The sequence below is a fragment of the Gobius niger genome, assembly GCF_951799975.1.
Source record: "Gobius niger genome assembly, chromosome: 4".
NCBI classification, from domain to species: Eukaryota; Metazoa; Chordata; class Actinopteri; order Gobiiformes; family Gobiidae; genus Gobius; species Gobius niger.
Genome location: NC_136855.1, coordinates 39405717 through 39429937, shown reverse-complemented (window position 1 = coordinate 39429937; position 24221 = coordinate 39405717). Strand labels below are relative to the sequence as shown.

Genomic DNA, 24221 nt, shown 5'->3' with positions numbered 1-24221 from the left:
GTTTAAAATTGTTTACCTTCTTCTTTGTCACTTCCTGTCGGTGTCCAATAAGGAAGTGAAACTATAAACATCACAAAAATTAAAGAAAGAAAGCTGAGTACAATCTTTAGCAAAATCTATAATCATGTTCACTATGTTTTACCAAAAAATGGTGTCTAATGTGTCATAAGCACTTTAAGTATAATTGATCCTGAAAGCAGAGGTGCCGTGGTAACCATCGATACAGCCTTTGGGTCACTGAAAGGTCAAACACGCACCAATAGTAACTTTTTTGCCGCATAACAAGTTGCATAATTCATCTTTAACCATGAAAGTCTCACTGAGATTAGGATCTGGCCTCAGGGGGGAACCTATTGTACATGTTTTAGTGGTAGGGGGAACCAGAGCACCCAGAGGAAACCTACGCAAACACAGGGTGCACATGAAAACTCAACACAGAATGGCCTTGTCCAGCCGGGACTCGAACCTGCGACTTTCTAGGTCTGCAAGAGTGCTTAACCCTGTGTTCAAGATTCCCTGGAGGCGACCACTTGCCCCACTTTGCTCGAAAGCTCAGGCCTGTTCCCGCTCCCACCTTTTCGTTTGTGCCCTGTGTAAATTGTATAGATAGAAGCTTATAGTCCTGCCATGAAGACATGACTGTGGAGTCTCAACCCGGGCCACTTCCAACTGACTTCATCCACATCAGCTCCATTCCTCACTGTTAGAGGAAAACATTAAATCGATATTAATCATACTGGGACAAGCTGTACAGTCGCACTATCGGTCATAGCCTTGACTGTGGTGCTCAGACTCTGACGCTCTGAGAGGGGATTTATCCCTTTTCTGTGGAAGCAGAGACAGACTTGAATGGTAGGACGAGCATAATGTCTCGAGTTCATGTCTCCGGGTCCCGCACCGATGATTAAAGAGGGGGTATTCTGCTTTTTTCAGTCACATAGCACCAGTCTATATCACACTACAATGATGACAAACCTTCTGCTGGTCTGTAAATGCAGTAAATTAGAATAACTGCCTTGTATAAAATTGCTCTCTCAAAATGGCTGTAGTGAATGTCTTGAAATAGGCCTCTGTCTCTTTAAGAACCTCTGACCCTTTAGACACGCCCCCTCCACACGCTGTCTGTGGCATCAGTGGGGAGGGGGTTCTGCTGAGGAGCAGTGGTTGGTTACTCGGCTGGTGACGAAAGCTCGGAGGCGTCTCCAGGAGGTTGGGGCGTTCCTAGGAGGACTCAGGCAAACCTATCCCTAAAATGGCCGCCATCAGAGTTTTTACAGATTACTCAGAAATACGTGAATGTGCCAAGGCAACACTTCAGCCATGTTTTTAATGAGGGAATGACAGAATAACATGATGGAAAGCTTGAAAAAGTCGATTTTGCATAATACCCCCCCTTTAATTAACTCTGCTGCCTGTTCTTCATCCATCCTCTCCAACACCATTGTTAATTCTGTAACACTCTTAAACCTGCTGGTGAATATTACTGTGATATTGCTCCCAATACCAATATGCTTTTTTGCACCAAAGTATTGAAATTGCAGCTTCCATTCAATTATTGGGATTTATATGAGGTAGAATTAACACCAGGTGGCGGTTCATTCAACTTTGTTCTAAGGGGAAACCACAGTAGCCTAAAGAAACCTACGCAGACACCGGAGAACATGATGCAGACTCCACACAGAAATGCCCCGTCTGACCGGGAATCGAACCCGGGACCAACTTGCTGTGAAGCCCGAGTGCTAACCGCCCCAGAGGTTGCTGTAATCTAAGCTTCACAGGCCTGTTCCCAATTTAGATGATTTCCTTCCCCGTGTAAATTGTATAGAAAAGGCAGATTTTTAAAGTCCTGACATAGAGAAGACTGAGCCCATCTCACAGCATCTGGTCCTGCCATGAGAGACCAGACTGCGGAGTCTCAAAAATAAGCAACAAAAACGTGATGAAAACACAAACAAAAAGGAAGAAACTGTGACAATCATAACAAAGACGATACTTAGATTACTTTTGTAGGTCTTAGCTTTCAAATGAGATGTTACACTGTCACGCTCAGCTGGATAAATTGGAAGCTTTACTTTTTTGTATCCAGTTTGAGGCGGTCTCTTTAACCTCTCACCACCCGCCTAAACCGAATGCCTTCTGTCCTCTTTGGCTATAGGCCTGTGTAACACCTCATTTGAAAGCTAAGACCCACAAAACTGATCTTTTTCCTTGCGTTGTTGCTGTGTTGTGTCACCTTTTTATTTTATTTTTTTGTGTGTTTTTTTTTGTACTTTTATTGTTGAGTTTTTGTCAAATTTTCTTTTTTTTTAAGTCACTTGTTGGTTGACTTTTGTCACATTTTTGTCACATTTTTGTCACTTTTTTGTTCAATTTTTGTCACTTTTTTGTTGATTTTTTTGTCACATTTTTGTTCAATTTTTGTCACTTTTTGTTGAATTTTTGTCGCATTTTTGTTGAATTTTTGTCACTTTTTGTTGATTTTTTGTCACATTTTTGTAGCCTGGCTAACACCAGACTAAAATCACAAGTGATATTTAGTCTGGGGACACCAATTCATTTTCTCGTAGGAGAGGTGTGGTTTACGATCGTCCATACTCGTTTATTGGGCGATACGAAAAAAAAAAAAAAAGTCTCATGCGTCTGCACGTAGCCATGGCCAATCGTATCATCGTATGAGATGACGTATGACGTACCCGCTGTAAACCTTTGAGCTAAATTATTTAGAACAAGGTCTAAAGCTTGATCGAAAAATACCATCGTGTCTGCTGCTGTCATGTTGGATCCGTAAATAAACTTTTTTTTTTTATCCGTAAATAAACTACAAGCTTCCGTATATCGAATAGCGCGTCATCGTCTTGCCGTCCCTCCTCGTTCTGTGATTGGTTCCCAAATCCACCCGAAAATTTCGGCCATGGTCCCCAGGCTGTTGTGCAGTTCGAAATAATTCAAGCGCACACAGCAGCCTGGCGTTAGCCAGGTTAACATTTTTGTTGAATTTTTGTCACTTTTTTGTTGAATTTTTGTCGCATTTTTGTTGAATTTTTGTCACATTATTGTCACTTTTTTGTTGAATTTTTGTCATTTTTGTTCAATTTTTGTAACTTTTTTGTTGAATTTTTGTCGCATTTTTGTTGAATTTTTGTCGCATTTTTGTTGAATTTTTGTCACTTTTTTGTTGAATTTTTGTCACTTTTTTGTTGAATTTTTGTCACTTTTTTGTTGAATTTTTGTCGCATTTTTGTCGAATTTTTGTCACTTTTTGTTGATTTTTTTGTCACATTTTTGTTCAATTTTTGTCACTTTTTTGTTGAATTTTGTCACTTTTAGTTTGAGTTTTTATCAAATTTTTGTCATTTTTTGTTGATTTTTTTGTCACTTTTTTGTTGAATTTTTGTCGCATTTTTGTCTAATTTTTGTCACTTTTTGTTGATTTTTTGTCACATTTTTGTTCAATTTTTGTCACTTTTTTGTTGAATTTTTGTCACTTTTAGTTTGAGTTCTTATCAAATTTTTGTCACATTTTTGTTGAATTTTTGTCACTTTTTGGTTGCATCCTTGTTTTCTTCTCCTTTTTTTCCCCAAGAAGCTTTTTGATTAAGGTAAAGCCAAACAGGAGAAAACGGGATCCGTTCAGATGGGAGTTAAGAGGTGAATAAATCTATGAAACCTCCCTGCAATAATAAAACGAAACCCGCTCATCCTCCCCAAACCCTGCGCCTCCACCGCGTTTGTTTACCTTCTCCAGAGCCGGTGACCTGGAAGTGTGGAGGGCGCAGCGGGCGGCGCCGTCTTTGTACATCCGGTGTGTTTCGGAGCTTTCCCCGGAGCAGCAGCGGCGGAGAGACAGCGAAGAGGCAGCGAAGAATGGACCGACAGGCTACAGCCAAAATAACCGTGCAACATCACTAACGCAACAACAAGTCTCAGCGACGGCGACTCCCGCGACCGCAGCGCCGGATCCCGATGCGCGCCACCCCCGTGACCGGACCGTGAGAGTCCCGCAGATCCGTGCACGGCGAAGGTGAGCCCGTGTGTTGATCAGACTGCAGCCCCTCGGTGCGGGGATGGAGGCTAATATTTTCGTAGCTAACGGGGCTAATTCCCTTGTTGCGCTTTGGGGGGGGGGACTTGTTAAATCACAGGCGTTTCGTCCGAGTAGGCGTGGATAGCGTGATCGTACATTTGTGATTGTTTTTTTTGTTTTTTTTTATATCATCTGTCCTGGTTTTGTTTTGTGGACACTTGTCACTCTTTTAGCTACACTTCACAGCTATTTAGGCCGCTGTCTCACCTATTTAGACTGGTTTATAATCGGGGTTTGACATTAGCATAACGTTAGCTAACTGGTAGATTTGAATATGGCAGTGATAACTAAAATCATTTCTGTTTTTTCAAGTTAGAATAATAATATAAGACCAAATAATATGTTTTTGTGGCAATTTATTCATCAATACATTCATAAACAATATTTTATTATGTTATTGAGCAAAAAGAAAAATGTCAACAATGGTGTCTAGTTATAGTAAATAGTGCTATCTCACTCTAATGTGAGTGCAAATGAAACCCTATGACAGCATTTATTTATTTATTTGACTGCATAAGATGGAAAGCCTTAAGTCTGCTTCTCTTATGTTTGGATTTTTTCCCCCCACACTTTCAAAAAGCACAAACATAAACTAATATCGTGACCTTTCACCTTTTAACCCTCCCGTAAACAGAGTGCATTTCCTCCACTTCAGCTTTCACTCGGTCATGTTATGCCTCATTTGAAAGCTAAGACCTGCAAAGCTCGTATTTTTCCTCGCGTTGTCATCGCTTTATTGACATCTTTTTCCCATTGCTCGCTTTTGCTTTTGCTTTTTGCCACATTGTCATCACTTTTTGTTGCTTTTTTGTGGGGTTTTCGTCACTTTTTTGTCACATTTTCATCACTTTTTTGTGGGTTTCTCGTCACTTATTTTGTCAGTTTTGCCACATTTTTGTCACTTTTTTACCATATTTTTTCACGTTTTTGTTCCATCTTGGTCACTTTTTCATCACTTCCTTGTTTCTCTTTTTTGGCTTTTTTGTTGTGTTTTTGTTACACATTTTTGCGTCACTTTTTTGTCAAATTTTCATCATTTTTTTGTCACTTTTTTTTACCACATTTTTTCATGTTTTTGTTACATTTTTCTCACTTTTTCATCACTTCCTTGTTTCTCTTTTTTGGCTTTTTTGTTGTGTTTTTGTCACACATTTTCTCACTTTTTGTTGCTCTTTTGTCGGTTATGGGCTACTTTTTTGTCAAATTTTCATCACTGTTTTGTGGGGTTTTTGTCAGTTTTTTTTGTCAGTTTTGCCACATTTTTTTCACTTTTTTGTTACATTTTTGTCACTTTTTCATCAATTCCTTGTTTCTCTTTTTTTTTTTTTTTTTGTCACACATTTTTGCGTCACTTTTTTGGTCAAATTTTCATCACTTTTTGTGGGTTTTTTGTCAGTTTTGACACTTTTTGTCACTTTTTTAACCACATTTTTTTCACATTTATGTTACATTTTTGTCACTTTTTCATCACTTCCTTGTTTCTCTTTTTTGGCTTTTTTGTTGTGTTTTTGTTGTGTTTTTGTCACATTTTCACCACTTTTTTGTGGGTTTTTCGTCACTTTTTTTCTGAATTTTCACATTTTTGTCACTGTTTGTTGCTCTTTTGTCAATTCGTCACATTTTTTATCACATTTTTGTCACTTTTTCATCACTTTTTCGTCTCATTTTGTGCTCGGTTCAGGTTGGGGTTAAGACGTTAACGCGTTACTAAGGAAACGCTTTTTTATTGTATAATTATTATTATTTTCTAAATTTTGTAAAATGGCTTTGTAGTAAAAGATAAATGAATAAATAGCACATTTACTTAGAAACCCTTCCCAAATAAATTGTAAAAAAAATAAAAAATAAAATAAATTTCGAAGCTCACGCGACCCCGCCTCCGTGCGAAATGCCTGGCTCTGCCGTTACGCTCGGTTCCGCTGTCAGTTGTCCCAGTGCTAGCTCCAGCGTCCACACACTCTGCCGGATCGGTTCATCTTCCCTGTTTACATCGCTTATCAGCTTTAAAACACACGAATGCGCTCTTGTTAAACGATCCCCGGGCAGACTACGTTAAAAACACAGGAAATCTCCGAGGCTCATCACTGTTTGGCTAACGTTAGCGCGGTGCTTGTTTGGGGAAACTGCGATGCTAACAGACGGAGCTAACGGGGTTTCTGCTCACTTATCGATCAACACAACTTAGGTGCACTGGCGTGGTTTACAGCAAAACAGAGGCCAAATAAACGCTTTTTATCTTACATTACAAACAGCCATAATCGTTTTAATAAAGAGAGGCTTATCAGTAAATTAGGGGAGTTGATCTGAGTTGTTGTCATGCCTTGAGAGTCCAGAGTGATGTGAATATGGTGAAGAATTAGCTTTTCTAAACAATGCCTTTCTTCCCTGCTGTTTTGAATCTCAGTGTTTGGCACATAAAGGATGATATTAATATATATTATTTACCCCCCACCGTGACTGAATGCATTTTCTCCAGTTTTACCCAAATCTAATAGCGTTTTTGTCACATATTTGAAGTGTTTTTTTTGTTGTTGTTGTGATTTTGTCTGTTCCTTCATTGCTTTTTCTCCTTGCTTTTTTGTAGTGTTTTCACCATGTTTTTGTCACTTTGAAGTCGTGTTATTGTTGTTCTTCCGGCACATCTCTTTTTTGGCTTTTTATTGTGTGTTTTTTAACCACATTTTTGTCGGTTATGCGTCACTTTTTTGTCAAATTTTCATCACTGCTTTGTGGGGTTTTTGTCACTTTTTTTTTTTACCACTTTTCTCACGTTTTTGTTTAATTTTTGTCACTTTTTCATCACTTCCTTGTTTCTCTTTTTTGCGTTTTTTGTGTCCTTTTATCTTGTGGCTATTTTGATCACTTTAAATGTGTTTTTGTTGCCTTTTTTGTCCGTTTTTTGGCATTTGCCTCTTCACTGTTTTGACGCTTTGTTTAAGAAGCTTTTAGATTTGGGTACTGGAGAAAATGTGCTCGGTTCAGGTGGTGGTTAAGAGATTTTTTCTTCTAGCATGTTTTTATCCTATATTGGTTACACAGTTTCTGACGGCTCCAAACTCTCTTTACTGTTATTCCGTCTCCTTTTGAAAAAGCATAAAAAACACGTCCAGCAACCAAGATTTCACATCACTTTTTTGCCTTGAACAAATCAACACGATGTTTTTTGTTAATTTCGTGCAGTGGGTGATGCTTTGAGAGATACAAGAGATGATTAGTTATTTGACAAATTCGATTTTTAAACTGTTGTGTCATTATATATTGCTAACCAAATCTAAACCAGAACCGAAACCTATTACTTTCTTTCTTATTTCTCTATTTCTAAACTTAGGTGTTTTTCCGACTCCTGGCCCGAACCTTAAACACCCAGGTCGTATTCAGACCAGAAAAGTCCTTTGCTCCGGATCAGAAGCTGACTTTTTTTTTTTCGTTTGGTGCAGTTCGTGTTCAGACTGTACTTTTTGCAACAGAACTATATTTTGTAAACACGTGTGAGACGATCGAGGCTCCCATTGGACGGCAAGGACCACAACAAATAAATAAAGATGAAAATTTGACGCTTACTATGATGATAAAAGAAACATGAGAGGCTAAACCACTGACCTATAACCTCAGCTTCACCGGAGCAGCTGGAGGAAGAGGAGTTTTGTGCGGATGAAGGGTCGTCTGCTGAGCTGTTTGTTTCTTTTATGTCCACGGGACAAACTGTTGGTCTTGATCCACTTTTCTTTAAAGCGTCTGTACTTTCATTTAAGTTTTGGCGAAGTTTTTTCCACTTGTTCAGGAGACGCTCGAAGCCTCTCCTTCATTTTCTCGCTAAACACGAACGCATTTTTGTGTGTCTTTTCTCGCAGTTGTGTTTGTGCATCTGCCCAAATATCCAGGAGGCTCCAGGTCTGTCCACGGCTCATTGTTTGTAGCATCCATCCAGTATTAGCGTTAGCAGCAGCGAAGGGCCTTGCTACGGTGGCTTGTTAAGCCCAAAAAGGCGCATGTTTCCCGCAGTTGTTTCGGATCAACAGTGGTTTATATTCACACCTGGAGCGAACTGGACCAGAGTCCGTTTGGAAGCCGGACCGAGACCACCTGAAAAAGTGGGTCTCGGTTCTTTGATCCGCAACAGGATTCGTTTGTTGTTTTCAGACCTGCATAAAAAATCCGGACCAGCGTTCAAAACGAACCCTGATCCGTTTATAATGGACCAAACAGTGCAGGTCTGAATACAGCCCTAATTAACAACAAGTACAATATGTTCACGTCCAAATCCATCATGTAGTAATACAGGCTCACGTGTAAGCAGGTTTTACAGCGTATTTTCTGAGTTAATGTACAAAATAGTGGCTTATTTTCATTTCCTTTCATTAGGTTTTAACTTAATTTTTATGCAATGCTCAGTGTTTACCTGCTGCGCCTCCAGAAACAAACAGATCCGTGTCCTCTCTCCTCCTCCTGGCCTCTCATCTTCCTTGTAAATCCAAGGTCTGACTAATAATAATAATAGTAATACATAAGTCGTGTATAGCGCTTTTCAAGGAGCTCAAATGAGATAAGATAAGATGGCAGTGCTGTTGTAGGTTGTATTCGAGCTGAAGCAAGTGAGTTTTGAGCAGTTTTTTGTAGGTGGTCACTGAGTCTGAGTTTCTGATGTGGACGGGGAGTGAGTTCCAGAGGGTATGGGCGGCGATGGCGAAGGCGATGGCGAAGGCTCGGTTCAGTGCGTTGAAGTAAACAAGCTTTCGGTCCCAGAGTGTTAGATCGTAGTTGATTCCACGTGAACAAGTCCGTGAGAGAGAAAAGTTGTGATTCCATGGGTAAAACTATGTAGAGCACTAAAAAGTGAACACTAAAAACAACGATAAAAACAACTAGCCGCTGGTCTGCTATGGTGTAACGCTGTTTATTGTCCCACCGAAACACGGAAAAGGGGTTCCGCCTTGACATTAATGTTGAAATTGGGCAGAGAGAGGGAGAAAGAGATGAACACACGACTAGTCGACTCTAAAATGAGGTCGACTCTTGCCGCAGAAGTCGACTAGTCTGTTCATGCCCTAGTCCACATCGTGACGGTAAAATAGCCCGGAACCATCCTACGACACTGTTTTTTTGCAGCCTTTATATTTTGTAGTATTTGTTTGTTTCAGAGTGCTACCTTTTCTGCTGTTGTCTTTCCATCCATCCCTCTTCTTCCACTTGTCCGTTGCCGGGTCGTGGGGGCAGCCGTTGGAGTTGCCCAAATCACATTGCACCAGCCCCTTATGGCTCCTCCTGCAGGTGGTGGGTCCACAGAAGGTCTTTACATGAACTCTCCAATTATTGTTGTTGTTGTGATAAAATGTAGCACAGAATCCTGTCTCAAACTTGACCCACGTCGTTAGATAAAGCTCTTTTCTAGTCAATTGTCAAACGGCATATATCGTCACATACGGCCCATTATGGGACATAATCATATGCAATTATGCCACAATCCATGTGTGATCAGTAAGTGTCATATGACTTGTCCTCAATATAGCAACCTCCTGCAAAAGCCACTAATCACTAGGCCTTTAACAGAATTCGAAGTATCAAAAGTGGTATAAAACAATATTATTGAAGAAACTCTTAAGCTTAAAAGTGACAGGTAAGCTTTGTTAATCTTAAAATATGCCACTGTAAACATGAAATACAGTGAAATACAACCTACTTAGGGCGAAAAGTAAAGTATTTAATGAGAAAAATGTAGCATAAATTGCAGATAAACGTACAGACGATGCATTTTGAGGCCAAATTGCATTGTATATCCGTCATTTATCAGTCAATGTAGTAATTACTGTGACAGCCCTGCTAATCACATGTCTGTATAATGATGAGCTCATGTCTGGGCTCTCAATATTTCTTATAATATTTTGCAAATTCCACTCTTGAATCATGTCTTTGAATCATCTGAAATGGAAAACCAGTTCTTAGATTCTGTCCTGTTGTTTGGAGCGGGCGACACGGCAAAAAATCTCCTCACGATCCTGTGCAAACCTTCATTCAAGGCTTCTACATTTCAGGACAGCTGATCTGAAATGAGTGATCCGCGTTATCTTCAGATTCACTTGTGCGAGACTCTGCCGGCCCCTCGTCGGAAAATCCCGGGAGCGGAGCCAATCTTACTGGAAGGGAGTGACGTGTGGATTCTCCCACTGGTTAAATCCACCTGTCAGTCAGTGGGAGCGCCATGTGGAGCGCGATGTGGAGCGCAATGTGGAGCGCGATGTGGAGCAGACTGATCGATAGCAGGAGTGTGTGGGGAGAACAGGAGACGGCACGTGTCTGCGCTTCAGTAATGGACTGCGTTTAATAGGAAACCACTTAATCATCATAGAATAATCTCTACATTTGCAGATTGTGATATGGTCAAAGGCGCTGATTTGTCGTTATCTGAAATCACGACTATTTTCCAAAACAGATGAGCTCTTGGCAGCCTTTTTTAAATGAAGGTTTTTTGTGTGTTGTTTCTGTGTGTTTCATGTAAACGTCGCGGGTTAGTTAAGGTGACTGGAGGCAGCTGTCGTCTGGAGATGCCGCCATAGGGGTCCATCTATCGCCAGGTGATGTGACTGAAGGTTAATGCTCACACAGCAGCTCGGGCTCTGACGGCGAGAAGCATTGATTTATCACGCAGTGTTGAAGTGGAGCGTTAAGCTAGTTTCCTCTGTAACATCTTAGTTTTCATGTCAGTTGATAAAACAAGACAAAGCTGACCCCGTGCGATGCTTGTTTTGTGATGTCTTGTCGTGAACGAGGTGTAGAGATCCCGGAAGTTGCTACAACATCGCTTCAGAAAGCCGTCTTTCCCTCGGGTGTTCCTTCATAAATATTGACGCGCAATGACGCTATAACCTATATATGGTATTTTTCTTTCTGCGAGACGCCCGGTACAGAAGAGCTGAGAAATGTGTCGTGTACCTTTTGCAAAGCTTTAGGGCTGTTTTTCTCAAAATGAGGTTTTTGCCTCCACTCATGCAACAAAATAGCTACTATGTACCTATGTTCCCCGGGTCCTGTGTTCCCCGGGACCTATGTTTCCTGGGACCTCTGTTCCCCGGGACCTATGTTCCCCGGGACCTATGTTCCCCGGGACCTATGTTCCCCGGGTCCTATGTTTCCCGGGTCCTATGTTTCCCGGGTCCTATGTTCCCCGGGACCTATGTTCCCCGGGACCTATGTTCCCCGGGACCTATGTTTCCCGGGACCTATGTCCCCAGGTCCTGTGTTCCCCGGGTCCTATGTTTCCCGGGTCCTGTGTTTCCCGGGTCCTATGTTCCCCGGGTCCTATGTTCCCCGGGTCCTGTGTTCCCCGGGTCCTGTGTTCCCCGGGTCCTATGTTTCCCGGGTCCTATGTTTCCCGGGTCCTATGTTTCCCGGGTCCTGTGTTCCCCGGGTCCTATGTTTCCCGGGACCTATGTTTCCCGGGTCCTATGTTTCCCGGGTCCTGTGTTCCCCGGGTCCTATGTTCCCCGGGACCTATGTTTCCCGGGTCCTGTGTTTCCCGGGTCCTATGTTCCCCGGGTCCTATGTTCCCCAGGTCCTGTGTTCCCCGGGTCCTGTGTTCCCCGGGTCCTATGTTTCCCGGGTCCTATGTTTCCCGGGTCCTATGTTTCCCGGGTCCTATGTTTCCCGGGTCCTATGTTCCCCGGGTCCTATGTTCCCCGGGTCCTATGTTCCCCGGGACCTATGTTCCCCGGGACCTATGTTTCCCGGGACCTATGTTCCCCGGGACCTATGTTTCCCGGGTCTTATGTTCCCCGGGTCTTATGTTTCCCGGGACCTATGTTTCCCGGGTCCTATGTTCCCCGGGTCTTATGTTCCCCGGGACCTATGTTTCCTGGGACCTATGTTCCCCGGGTCTTATGTTCCCCGGGTCTTATGTTCCCCGGGTCTTATGTTCCCCGGGACCTATGTTCCCCGGGACCTATGTTTCCCGGGACCTATGTTTCCCGGGTCCTATGTCCCCAGGTCCTGTGTTCCCCGGGTCCTATGTTTCCCGGGTCCTATGTTCCCCGGGTCCTATGTTTCCCGGGACCTATGTTTCCCGGGTCTTATGTTCCCCGGGACCTATGTTTCCCGGGACCTATGTTTCCCGGGTCCTATGTCCCCAGGTCCTGTGTTCCCCGGGTCCTATGTTTCCCGGGTCCTATGTTTCCCGGGTCCTATGTTTCCCGGGACCTATGTCCCCAGGTCCTGTGTTCCCCGGGTCCTATGTTTCCCGGGTCCTATGTTCCCCGGGTCCTATGTTTCCCGGGTCCTATGTTTCCCGGGTCCTATGTTTCCCGGGTCCTATGTTTCCCGGGTCCTGTGTTTCCCGGGTCCTGTGTTCCCCGGGTCCTGTGTTCCCCGGGTCCTATGTTTCCCGGGTCCTATGTTTCCCGGGTCCTATGTTCCCTGGGACCTCTGTTCCCCGGGACCTATGTTCCCCGGGACCTATGTTCCCCGGGACCTATGTTCCCCGGGTCTTATGTTCCCCGGGTCTTATGTTCCCCAGGTCTTATGTTTCCCGGGACCTATGTTTCCCGGGACCTATGTCCCCAGGTCCTGTGTTCCCCGGGTCCTATGTTTCCCGGGTCCTATGTTCCCCGGGACCTATGTTCCCCGGGTCTTATGTTCCCCGGGTCTTATGTTCCCCAGGTCTTATGTTTCCCGGGTCCTATGTTCCCCGGGACCTATGTTCCCCGGGACCTCTGTTCCCCGGGACCTATGTTCCCCGGGTCCTGTGTTCCCCGGGTCCTGTGTTCCCCAGGTCCAATGTTCCCCGGGTCCTATGTTCCCCGGGTCTTATGTTCCCCGGGTCCTATGTTCCCCGGGTCCTGTGTTCCCCGGGTCCTATGTTCCCCGGGTCCTATGTTCCCCGGGTCCTATGTTCCCCGGGTCCTGTGTTCCCCGGGTCTTATGTTCCCCGGGTCTTGGACTTAACAAGATTTTTAAGATTTTTTGAATATCTAATTCCAGCCTGATTTTTTCAGCTTTGAATCCTTAAAAACAAGGCAAAATTTGAGTTTTTAAATTTTTCCCCCTTATGATTACCTTATTCAAAAACAAAACAGGATCCAAAAACATTTCAATCTAGGTTTATCCATTATTTAAAATATAGGCAATTTTGGAAATTTTTATGCACAAAATGCCTTATTTTTATATGAAAGCATAAGATGACAGAAAACTTGCAATGCATTTTTCAATACATGTTCAGCAAAAGTTTCAAATTGGTAACTCCAAATGATTCTTTTTTCGTCTCTTTTGTTGCTATTTTGACACTTTTTTTCAAGAAGCTTTTAGATTTGGGTAAAGCCAAACTGGAGAACATGTGCTCTGTTCAGGGGGTTAAGAGGTTTAAAAACGATTTGTGCCGGAGGCTCGAAATGTTGGACACGAACAGATGTGTAGTTTTATATAATACTTTCAAATACTTTTTTTTTCCACCACGTCCTGTTACGTCACACATGTACTTCGCTTCAGAACTTTATATATTTGTGTGTTTTCCGTCTCCGGGCTGCGGGAGGCGCAGGATTAGTTGGAAAACCACCAAAGCCATCTCTGAAACCACATGACGGCGGCTCATTGATCACTTAACTTCACGCTCCGTCCATTCATTATGTGGTCGGTGAGGATTCAAACTCTCACCACACGCTGGATCGTTCATGTCAGGCTGTTTTTACCCCGAAGAAAAGTGGCTTTGGAACATATTAAAAGTGCTCACACAAATACTGGATTTGAGAATCTGAAAGTAATACGTAAATGACTTGATATGTCTTGATATTTCACTAAACCATTTCAACACCACATCCAGAGTGTTGCTGATTTCTGGAGAGATTTTTTTTTTTTGTAATACATGCAGTTCTTATATTTGTAAAGAGTTTCGTGGCGCTAGGCTAGTGCAAGGCTAGTGCATGTCTATGGTATCAGCTAGCCTGCATTAACCTCTTAACTCCCGCCTGAACCGAGAGCATTTTCTCCAGTTCAGCTTTACCCAAATCCTGTAGGCCAGTGTAACACCTCGTTTGAAAGCTAAGACCTACAAAACTAAATTGATCATTTTCCTCACATCATCAGATTTTTTTTCAGCACTTTTTTTGTTGGGCAAATTTTCGTTACTTATTTGTCCATTTTTCGTCCATTTTTTCCCTAAATTTTTCGTCATTTTTTTTTCCATTTTTGTCAATTTTTTGTACATTTTTTGTCAATTTTTTTTTCCATTTTTGTCCATTTTTTGTCACTTTTTCGTCCATTTTTTCATCTCAGTTTTGTTGCTATATTCACACCTTTTTTCCAGAAGCTTTTGGATTGGGGTAAAGCTGGAGAAAATGTGCTTGGTTCAGGTGAGAGTTAAGGGGTTAAAAACAGTGTGACCCGCTCCACAGAGCACCTGAGGCAAATCACTTATAACACCAGACTAACCATATAAATGTCTGTGTCCATAGAATCATTTTAACCATTTTGCATTTAAAATAACTTATATTTGAGCAGCATCAGCTTTGTGGTTGTATAAGCTACGCGGTGGCGGAGTGATCTGCTAGAAAATAGTCCCTCAAAATGTGATCATTCATGTGATGCAGGTCAGACAAAAATGTAACAAAAATGTAACAAAAATTCAACAAAAATGTGACAAAAAATCAACAAAAATGTAACAAAAATGTGACAAAAATGTGACAAAAATGTAACAAAAATGTAACAAAAATTCAACAAAAATGTAACAAAAATGTGACAAAAAATCAACAAAAATGTAACAAAAATGTGACAAAAATGTAACAAAAATGTAACAAAAATGTGACAAAAATTCAACAAAAATTCAACAAAAATTCAACAAAAATCAACAAAAATGTGACAAAAAATCAACAAAAATGCAACAAAAATGTGACAAAAATGTAACAAAAATGTGACAAAAATTGAACAAAAATTGAACAAAAATTCAACGAAAATGTTACAAAAATTCAACAAAGTGACAAAAAAGAAAGAAAAAAAAACATACAAAAGGTGACACAACACAGCAACAACGCGAGGAAAAAGATCAGTTTTGTGGGTCTTAGCTTTCAAATGAGGTGTTACACAGGCCTATAGCCAAAGAGGACAGAATGCATTTGGTTTAGGCGGGTGGTACGAGGTTAAAATACGGTTTGTGTAATATCTTCGCCTGTAGAAGCCCTGCTCTGATCCTCTTGTCGCACGAGCCTGTGTTTCCTTGTTCGTCCTCGTGTCGGACATGTCTGGGCTTGTTCCTTCCTCAGGAGACGCGGCGTGTGCACCTGTTAGCGATGTTAGCGCCGCTACATAGAAACAAACATGAGAAGCGGCGTTTGAGCCTAACGTGTGCGGACACTTTACAAGACGGCTCGTACAGGAGACTTTTCAGAGCATGTTCACCAGTTCTCCCAGAGCAGCCGCTTAATAACTCTTTCAGGAGGTCGTGACGCCATCTGTCCTTTCTATGTTTAGTTTATAAAGCGTAATATGTAAAAGCTACGAAGCCTCAAAGCTGCTTTATAGTTAACAGGGACCTGCCATAGTAACCCCTTGTTCCGGATTATCACGTGGTTCATGACGTTGTGCCGTCTTCATCAATGTGGGATGAATTTAAACCAGATCCTGCAAAATGTAGGATTTGTCGGAACAGACTCTGAGCTAAAGGCATTTCTCTGATTTCCATGGCGGCACAAGACCGCGCTACACTCATACAGCGACAAAACTTTATGGTTCATGGAGATATTTACTTCCGAGTGTTGATGAAGTGAGAGAACTTCAGGTTTGGAAATGTGCTGAACATCCTTGTACGACACTTTATCACTGTGATGTTTCAAGGCTGGAATTTTGGATGAAGTGCGTGCTTGAAAGTATTCAAGGTTCTGCTGAGGAGTAGTTAACTACGGACCAATGATAGGCTGTTGGAAATATGTATCTTGAAAGGCCCTTGAAGATGTTTGATTCTTAAAAAATATAGTGTGAAATGAAAACAGGTCAGGTAGAAGGAGAGCTTTTCTTCTGTGTTTATCAGTGATTGAACTCTCTGAATTTGGCTTCCTCGCACCAGTTTTGCCATACGTGCTGCGCCCTGTTTGATCAACTCGCCGGAAAAATATAGAAGCTTCTTTGTGACGTGAACGGACATAAAAAGGGACGAGACTCTTTGGGAAAACGATTCACACGGCGGAGACGAGCACAAAGCGTGTGAGCGGAGACTGAGGCGTTTTGGCACAGTTTACTAAACGAACACAACTAGTATTATACACACACGCACTGTGCAGCTATAGGGCTTGGTCTGGTTCAGGTCTGGGGTTCAGGTCTGGGGTTCAGGTCTGGGGTTCAGGTCTGTGGTTCAGGTCTGTGGTTCAGGTCTGGGGTTCAGGTCTGGGGTTCAGGTCTGGGGTTCAGGTCTGGGGTTCAGGTCTGTGGTTCAGGTCTGTGGTTCAGGTCTGTGGTTCAGGTCTGGGGGTCAGGTCTGTGGTTCAGGTCTGGTGTTCAGGTCTGGGGGTCAGGTCTTGGGGTTCAGGTCTGGGGGTTAGGTCTGGAGTAGGGATGTCACGGTTACCGGTGTAGCGGTAAACCCCGGTAAAAATGTTGACAATAATAATTACCATCTTGTTTTTGAAAAAATACATTATCTCGGTGGATTACGGCGCCCGCGGTTTAGGCAAACTGAGCCTCATGAGGCGCTGTCTCCTCTGCTGAAGTTGCCGCAGGCGCCTCTGTAGCTACAACTAAAACTAAACTTTCTGGAAGCTGGAATCATGTCCGACACGACAGCGCAGGATCAGCCTCAGAGACCGAGCCTGAAGTCTGGACATGTTTTGTGTGTTTTAAGAAGCTGAAGGACAGTTGATAGAGACAGTTTTCCTGTTTGTGGAACGTGCAGGAAAAAGTGTCTCTAAAGCAGCAAGACTTCGAACCTCTGACTCTCCTGCGTGACCGTCTCCCACAGCTCTATAGCAGTAAGCTAACGTTAGCGTGACCGTCTCCACAGCTCTATAGCAGGAAGCTAACGTTAGCGTGACCGTCTCCCTCTATAGCAGTAAGCTAACGTTAGTTAGTTACTTTAGCTGAAATGCTGATGTGGGACTTTGGGTTGAGGGAGAATGTAACGAGTCGCCCCATAGTGCGGCTGCAGCACCACCGCCAGCATAACCCGTGTCCGGATACCTCCGCACGATGGCACAATGCGTTACGGGGCTCCCGGTGGCAGATTGATCACTGTCTGATGGCATTTCCCAAATCTGCAAAGAGAAATCTCACTGGACGGACACAAACTGAGGACAATGTTCCTGATATAGACGGTTTATCTTCGTTTCTGGTGCTATAAATAGTCCATGTAAAACCCTCGAAACATCAACAACACATCGTTATAGTTCCTTTACTTTGATGTGAAAAGGCTTTGTCTGTATTTTTTTTATGTAACAAGCACTGTTAAACTTTTTTGAAACTATTTCAGTTTGTGCAGGACTATCAATGCTTTCTGAACATATTAACACACATTAAAAAAATACCGCGATAATACCGAAAACAGTGATAATTTTGGTCACAATAACCGTGAGGTAAAATTTTCATACCGTGACTGCCCTAGTCTGGAGCTCAGGTCTGGTGTTCAGGTCTGTGTGTTTCCCCCATAGTCCCTCTGCCCCTACTCTCACTCTCAAACACTCACTCATCCTGGCCTATTGTACATGTTTTAGTCTAAATAAACAACACAGATTGCTCCTTGAATTTCCACATCTAAGGTTGAAAATGTAATGCTCTCGTTTAAACAAACATCAAAAGCTGCACATATGTAGGTCATGCAGTATAACATAAACATCTGCTCTGGGTGTTTTCATGTTTTCCTGCCGTCGTCGGTGGCATTGGGAGAACCCGTCAGAACCACTACAAACCCGGGCTCTCGGGGGACTCCTCATCACCGCATCACGCACTGTTGTCTTGTCGTTTGCTTTTATGTAACGGCAGCTCGGAGTCGACACACTCGCCCTTGAGAAAACACACGCCTCTGATGCCGGGTCCGTCCAGGCAGCACGAGCGCGAGTGAGTCATGAGGAAGCCCACACAAAAACACGCTCCACGGCCGCCTTTTCACGCCAATCACAGGCTCCCGATCAAAACACTACTACGACTCCAGGTGAAGAGACTCCTCCTCAGAGCCGCACTTTGTTTTCATCAGTTTGATCGACTATGAGAGATGTGAGAGATGTGATTCAGATGTGGAATTTGATATAATTTAACATATTTGGCTGTGCAATAAGTTGAACTGACAATAATCTGTTGGTGTGGACTGTTGCTGTTGGAGGTGACTCGGTTAAAGCAGTACTAAGTAACTCTTCCCCCGAGAGGCCATAAGCGCAACTGCAGGTGTCATAGCAAGTTACGATTTTTTACCTTATTAATTGTCTTGGAGAGTAAATACTACGCTGACAGAAAACACAAAGGGATAGAGGGTTACTGTGCATCTAATTACACAATGGAAATACTTTTTTTCACTGAAACTTGGCTGTAAATACTGTTTGAAGTGACGTTAGCCCACAGTTAGCTTTGCCCGTTAGCATGTTAGCTTCTTCTTCGTGATTCTATTAGTGTGTATTGGTGACTCCGGTCTGGTGGCAGTCAAGTTGCAAACATGGTTTTCTGGCCAGAGACACCAGGGGGAGACGAAAGGTCCTAGTGGGACCAGGCCTCGTGGAAGACCCAGGACACGCTGGTGGGACTATGTTTCCGAGCTGGCCTGGTGTCGCCTCGGGGTCAGAACATCTGGAGGAGGTGTGTGTGGATCGGGAAGTCTGGGCATCTCTGCTGAGACTGCTGCCCCCGCGACCCGGCCCCGGATAAAGCGGAAGAAAATGGATGAATGGATGGAAATGAGTAAACTGTGCATTTATTAGTAAAAAAGAAAACAAATCCACATGGTCCAAATAGCGATGATAGTTTTCCTCTTCGAAGGTAAACTCTTAATCATCGTGAGCCTCCTGGTCTCTGAAGCTCCTCACCTGTTTCTGTTTCTCCTTTAGACGAGTTAACGCGACTTTGTAGCTGATTTTACAGTAAAATCACCAGGTCCTCTTTGTGCCGCATGTATCATCCTGTGCTTCCTGTTTGTTTGGGCCGTGTGTTTCCCTGGGATTGACCTGACAGGCGCTGCTGCTGCACCGTCCATATTTTTCTCCAGACGGCCAATTCTCCTCGATTAAAACGCACCACGCGATTATCGTGATCGACCTTTATTAAAATCTCTATTCGATTAAGATTTGATTAATTGCCGAGTCAATATAAAGTGTTTGTGGCTATGTCTGTGAAAGGTGCTATACCGTGGGGCAAAAAAGTATTTAGTCAGCCACCAATTGTGCGAGTTCTCCCACTTAAAATAATGACAGAGGTCTGTAATTTTCATCATAGGTACACTTCAACTGTGAGAGACAGAATGTGAAAAAAAAATCAGGAATTCACATTGTAGGATTTTTAAAGAATTTATTTGTAAATTATGGTGGAAAATAAGTATTTGGTCAATAACAAAAATTCAACTCAATACTTGAATATAACCTAATATAACCTTTGTTGGCAATAACAGAGGTCAAACGATTACTATAGGTCTGTACCAGGTTTGCACACACAGTAGCTGGTATTCTGGCCCATTCCTCCATGCAGATCTTCTCGAGAGCAGTGATGTTTTGGGGCTGTCGCCGAGCAACACGGACTTTCAACTCCCTCCACAGATTTTCTATGGGGTTGAGGTCTGGAGACCGGCTAGGCCACTCCAGGACTTTCAAATGATGTTTCATTATTTTAAGTGGGAGAACTTGCACAATTGGTGGCTGACTAAATACTTTTTTGCCCCACTGTATAAATAAAGTTCTTCTATAAAAACACATGAAATCTGCGTATCTTTGTAATGGGATCTCCTGCAAATGACCAGGCTGCGGCGACCAGACCATGGATTTAAACTAAATCCAGAAATCCTTCAAACATAAGAAAAACAAATCCCCAAAAATGACTTTTACGTTTCAGAATTTCATCAAACTTCACTAATGTAATAAAAACTTACAATGAAGAAAATAAATCATTTTAATTTGAAAGCGTGATTAAGCTGAAAGAAGCACCTGCAGAGCCTGGTGTTGACCCTGAGTCTGTCCTGCCCTTGTGCTCATTCGATATCGTTGTTGACATAATACAGTGAGCTGCTGACACTTGCTGTGGGCTCTGGACAGATCATGATCTCACTCTTCACTTACTGTTCATGGACTCGCCAGGACTCGACGAATACAACACACTTTAGTCGACGTGTCTTTGTGAGAATTACAAAAGGTCTGAAAAGTGAAGCGACATGAGCAACACTGTCAAATCCATGTATTGATTGTGTATTGACTCACTTCCTTGAACATGATACTCTTTCTTCTCTTATAAAACGTGATCTTTTTTGTGTGTGAACAGGTCGGAGCCCCTCGTATCCGCAGATGTCCCCGTCCCGCCTGTGTTAGAGCCTGTGAGGGGACCAGCCTCTGTCCCATGAGAGAGTGCTCCGGGCGCTGCCACTGACCAGGGCTGTGGCTGGGCTGGGTCTACAGCAGAGGTGAGGAGAAACCACCACATAGTCTTTTACTCCAGTAACGCTTCGGAGCAAGAGTCACGTTGTTTTGTATCAGGAGTCGCCTCACTGGGCTGCGCGAAAATCAAAACAATGAAACAGTAAAACAATGTGATGTAATGCAAATGTAGGGTCCAGGCAAGTATAATGTCCAAATAAGTGTGAGCATCAGATGGAACCGTCCCCCGCCATTAGATCCTTCTACAGAAAAACTCAAAAACCCAGTAAGAGAAAAGAAAAACCTCGAGGAGAACTACAGAAGGAAAGATCCGCTTCCGTGGACGGACAGGCCGATGGACCCAGGGCTGATGGGAGTCCCCCTGCTGGAGACTGTGAACCTGTTTGTTTTCACTGAGACTTCCTGGAGACTCGCCTTATCTCAAAGACGTGATTAAATTAAATTAAAATTAAATTTGCTTAAAATGATGTCTTATATTTGAAGCATTTGTTTTTAAGACCTGCTCAATAATTAATGAAAAAAAAAAAAAGAAACAAAAAGGGATAGAAATGAATGAATATAGAAAGAAAAACAAAGAAGAGGTTTTTAAAAATATTTTTATTATTATTATTGGTGTATTTGTTTATTTTTTCTATTTTTTTATTATCTGCAATGCTAACAATCTCTAACAATGGACACACATACCTTTCACCCCATACAGCACCCATACACACATACACTCGCACACATATTCAACAAAATAAGACTTAATCATAGTCATTCAACTTGTATATTTACTGTTGTCCACCCCCCCCCCCCCCCCCACATTCTTTTTCTTTTCTCCCCCAACCTAACCATCTTTCACAACTCCTACCAAGAAGAATTTGTAAATACTGTATATTGTTCAAAAACATTTTTTTTGTTCTTGGCTCCCCCCTTGTCACTGTATCCTCCTCACTGGGTGCTAAATAACATTTAAAAAAGTAATAATTAGTAACGCAGGCGTTTTCTGTTTGTTTTTATAACGAGGTGAGGGACAGAACCTGGTGCAGTGTTTGGAAACGGCTGTTTACAGAGCAGCTAACACTGTTAGCCACGTTAGCATCGCCGCATCACTTTTTGCTCTATCGGATCCTTTTTTTCCCTCTTTCGGAGGCAGCTCTCTGTGTCTGAAGATCGGATGACCATTTTTATGTAGGACTGGTCAGCACGAAAGCCTAGTGAACTGAGTGTGCAACGAGATAAACTGGTGTTAGTCCATTCATTTGGAATCATACAATTCATATAGAGTAGTATCTAATGCACGCATCATTTTTATAAAAGTGTAAATTAAGGCCCTTATTTCCTTAACCATTTTTTAATTGATATTATGCAGATCGCTTGTTTCTGTTTTTTTTGGCAATTTAAAATATTTTTTCTTAATTTTACATGAAATGAGAGTCATCTTCAGGAGCTCGTGGTCTTAAATTTTGTAATTCTAGTTACTTAACCCCTTAACTCCCACCTGAACCGAGCACATTCTGGAAAAAAGGTGTGAAAATAGCAACAGAACTGAGACGAAAACAATGATGAAGATGTGACAAAAAAGTGAGAAAACATTGGCAAAAAAGTGATGAAAAATTGATGAAAAAATGACAAAAAAATGACAAAAAAATGACAAAAAAGTTCCAAAATGAGTTGAATACCCCCCCCAAAAAGATGGAAAAATATTGGATGACGTTAGGAAAAAGATCCATTTAAATGAGTTTTGTAGATCTTTCAAATGAGGTGTTACACTGGCCGACAGGATTTGGGTAAAGCTGAACTAGAGAAAATGCTCTTGGTTCAAGCGGGAGTTAAGAGGTTAAAAGGGTCTACATTTGTCATGGCAAGAACCCTGTCCAGGCCGGTGAGATAGGCCCTTAAAATGACCATAAACCAAATTAAAAGTGTTTAACCTCCAGGTGTTTTTGTCAACTTAAGCAACAAAATACAAAAAAAGGGACTTAAAAGCATGTGAGCTTCAGTGACACAGTTTAAAACACCCTCATATCATTTAGATTCACCACTAAAGAAGCAGGTCTGGGCTTTGTTCATGTGGGGAAACAGGAAGCAGAGAATCATTAAATATGTATGTTTGACTAAAATCATTTAAGTGACCGGTGTTAACCAGGAACGTCCCACTGAGATTAAGAATCTCTTTTTCAGGGAAGTCCTGGCCCCAAAGTGGATCCTATTGCACATATTTTTAGTGGTCAGGGAAAGCATAAATCAGACTCTTACACCAAGTTCCTCACTTCCTTTACTTCCTTTCTAAAGTAAATCCTCTGTCCTCTCTCTGGTCTGCAGCCGTCTGCCCCTCCCTGTCCCGCCCCCAGCATGGACCAGCAGAGGGACAAGTACGGAGAGCGGCCCTCCCGGAGCACCAAGGTGTCCCAGGGCAGCCGCAGCGGGCACCCCTCCAGGCCCTCGGGCTCCTCCAGCTCCTCGGGGGTGCTCATGGTGGGGCCCAACTTCCGCGTGGGCAAGAAGATCGGCTGTGGCAACTTCGGGGAACTCAAACTGGGTGAGTCGAGCTGACGTTCGGCCTGGGTCAGAAAATCAGACTGGACACCTGTATACATGCATTTCAGACACGTGACTTTTGTTGTTATGGCGGCCATTTTGAATACCACAATAGAATTATGCAGTACTATAACTGGCTGTGTCCGAATGTCCACACTATCCCCTATATAGTGACTATATAGTGACTATATAGTGCTCACGCCGTGTTGTAGGGGTGTCCGAATGTCTAGAGAGAAAAAAGTATCCACTCGAAATTTCCCACAATGCATCTCGAAAAGTAGTGAGCATCGATGGTCACTACACGGGTCAATATAGACCACAATGCATTGCGAGAGTTGGAGAAGAGCCTGACAGAGACAGGTCTTTGAACTAAACAACACGACTGAAGTAAATCAGCTGTTTCAGTCGTGTGTTTGTTTCTCATGAATAAACAACCTAAATATAACCGGTTACGGTGAAAAGATGCTAACGTTAGCTGCTAACCTTTAGCTTGAGCTGTTAAATGACCGACAGCTTCCTCTCAAATAATCCAAGCCATTCACGTAAAATCCATGTGAAGTAAAAGCGTATCTGACTTGTATTAATCCATAAATATTCCACTGTCTCTGAGTTTGGTCTTTATCGCAGAAATACTTTATTCCCGGAGTTTAGCGAACTTTTAGCAGATGTGGTCACTCAATCTGCTGGTGTTCGGACACCGGGCTCTGACCGACTTTTACCTACTTTTTTAGTCTTTGAGCTCACGCTGGAGTTCCTTTTTTTGTTTTGTGATGATAGTTTTAATTTTAATTTAAATGACAAATAAAACGCCTGCAAAAGTGCCAAAACAGTCGTAAATTCAGATAAAATCTTCAAAAAAAAAAACATATCTGCACGCAGCAGCACGCCTGACGTCACGCAGCGCGGAGAAAGTAGTGGCTTGTGTCCGAATCGCCAACAGAATCAGTGACTATATAGTGCGGCCTATGTAGTGAATGAGGGGTTAGGGAATAGGGTGGACATTCGGATACAGCCTATATCTCTACTCGGTAAGGCAACTGATTCACCGTGGCATTTTTATGTACTCGTAATCATTGCTCAAGAAGATACCA

The 24221-nt window shown here is 42.6% G+C and overlaps 1 protein-coding gene across 4 annotated transcripts in view; it reads left to right on the top strand.

Moving 5' to 3' along the window:
* The first annotated feature begins 3842 nt into the window (after positions 1 to 3842).
* Positions 3843 to 24221, top strand: part of csnk1g1 (casein kinase 1, gamma 1) — a 59296-nt gene continuing 38917 nt past the window's right edge. For all 4 annotated transcript variants that reach the window (XM_079554729.1, XM_079554727.1, XM_079554728.1 and 1 more), the window contains exons 1-3: positions 3843 to 4021; positions 20495 to 20633; positions 22915 to 23131. In XM_079554729.1, the coding sequence (XP_079410855.1) occupies positions 22945 to 23131 (187 nt within the window). In that variant the 5' untranslated portion in view covers positions 3843 to 4021; positions 20495 to 20633; positions 22915 to 22944. The remainder of the gene's footprint in view (positions 4022 to 20494; positions 20634 to 22914; positions 23132 to 24221) is intronic.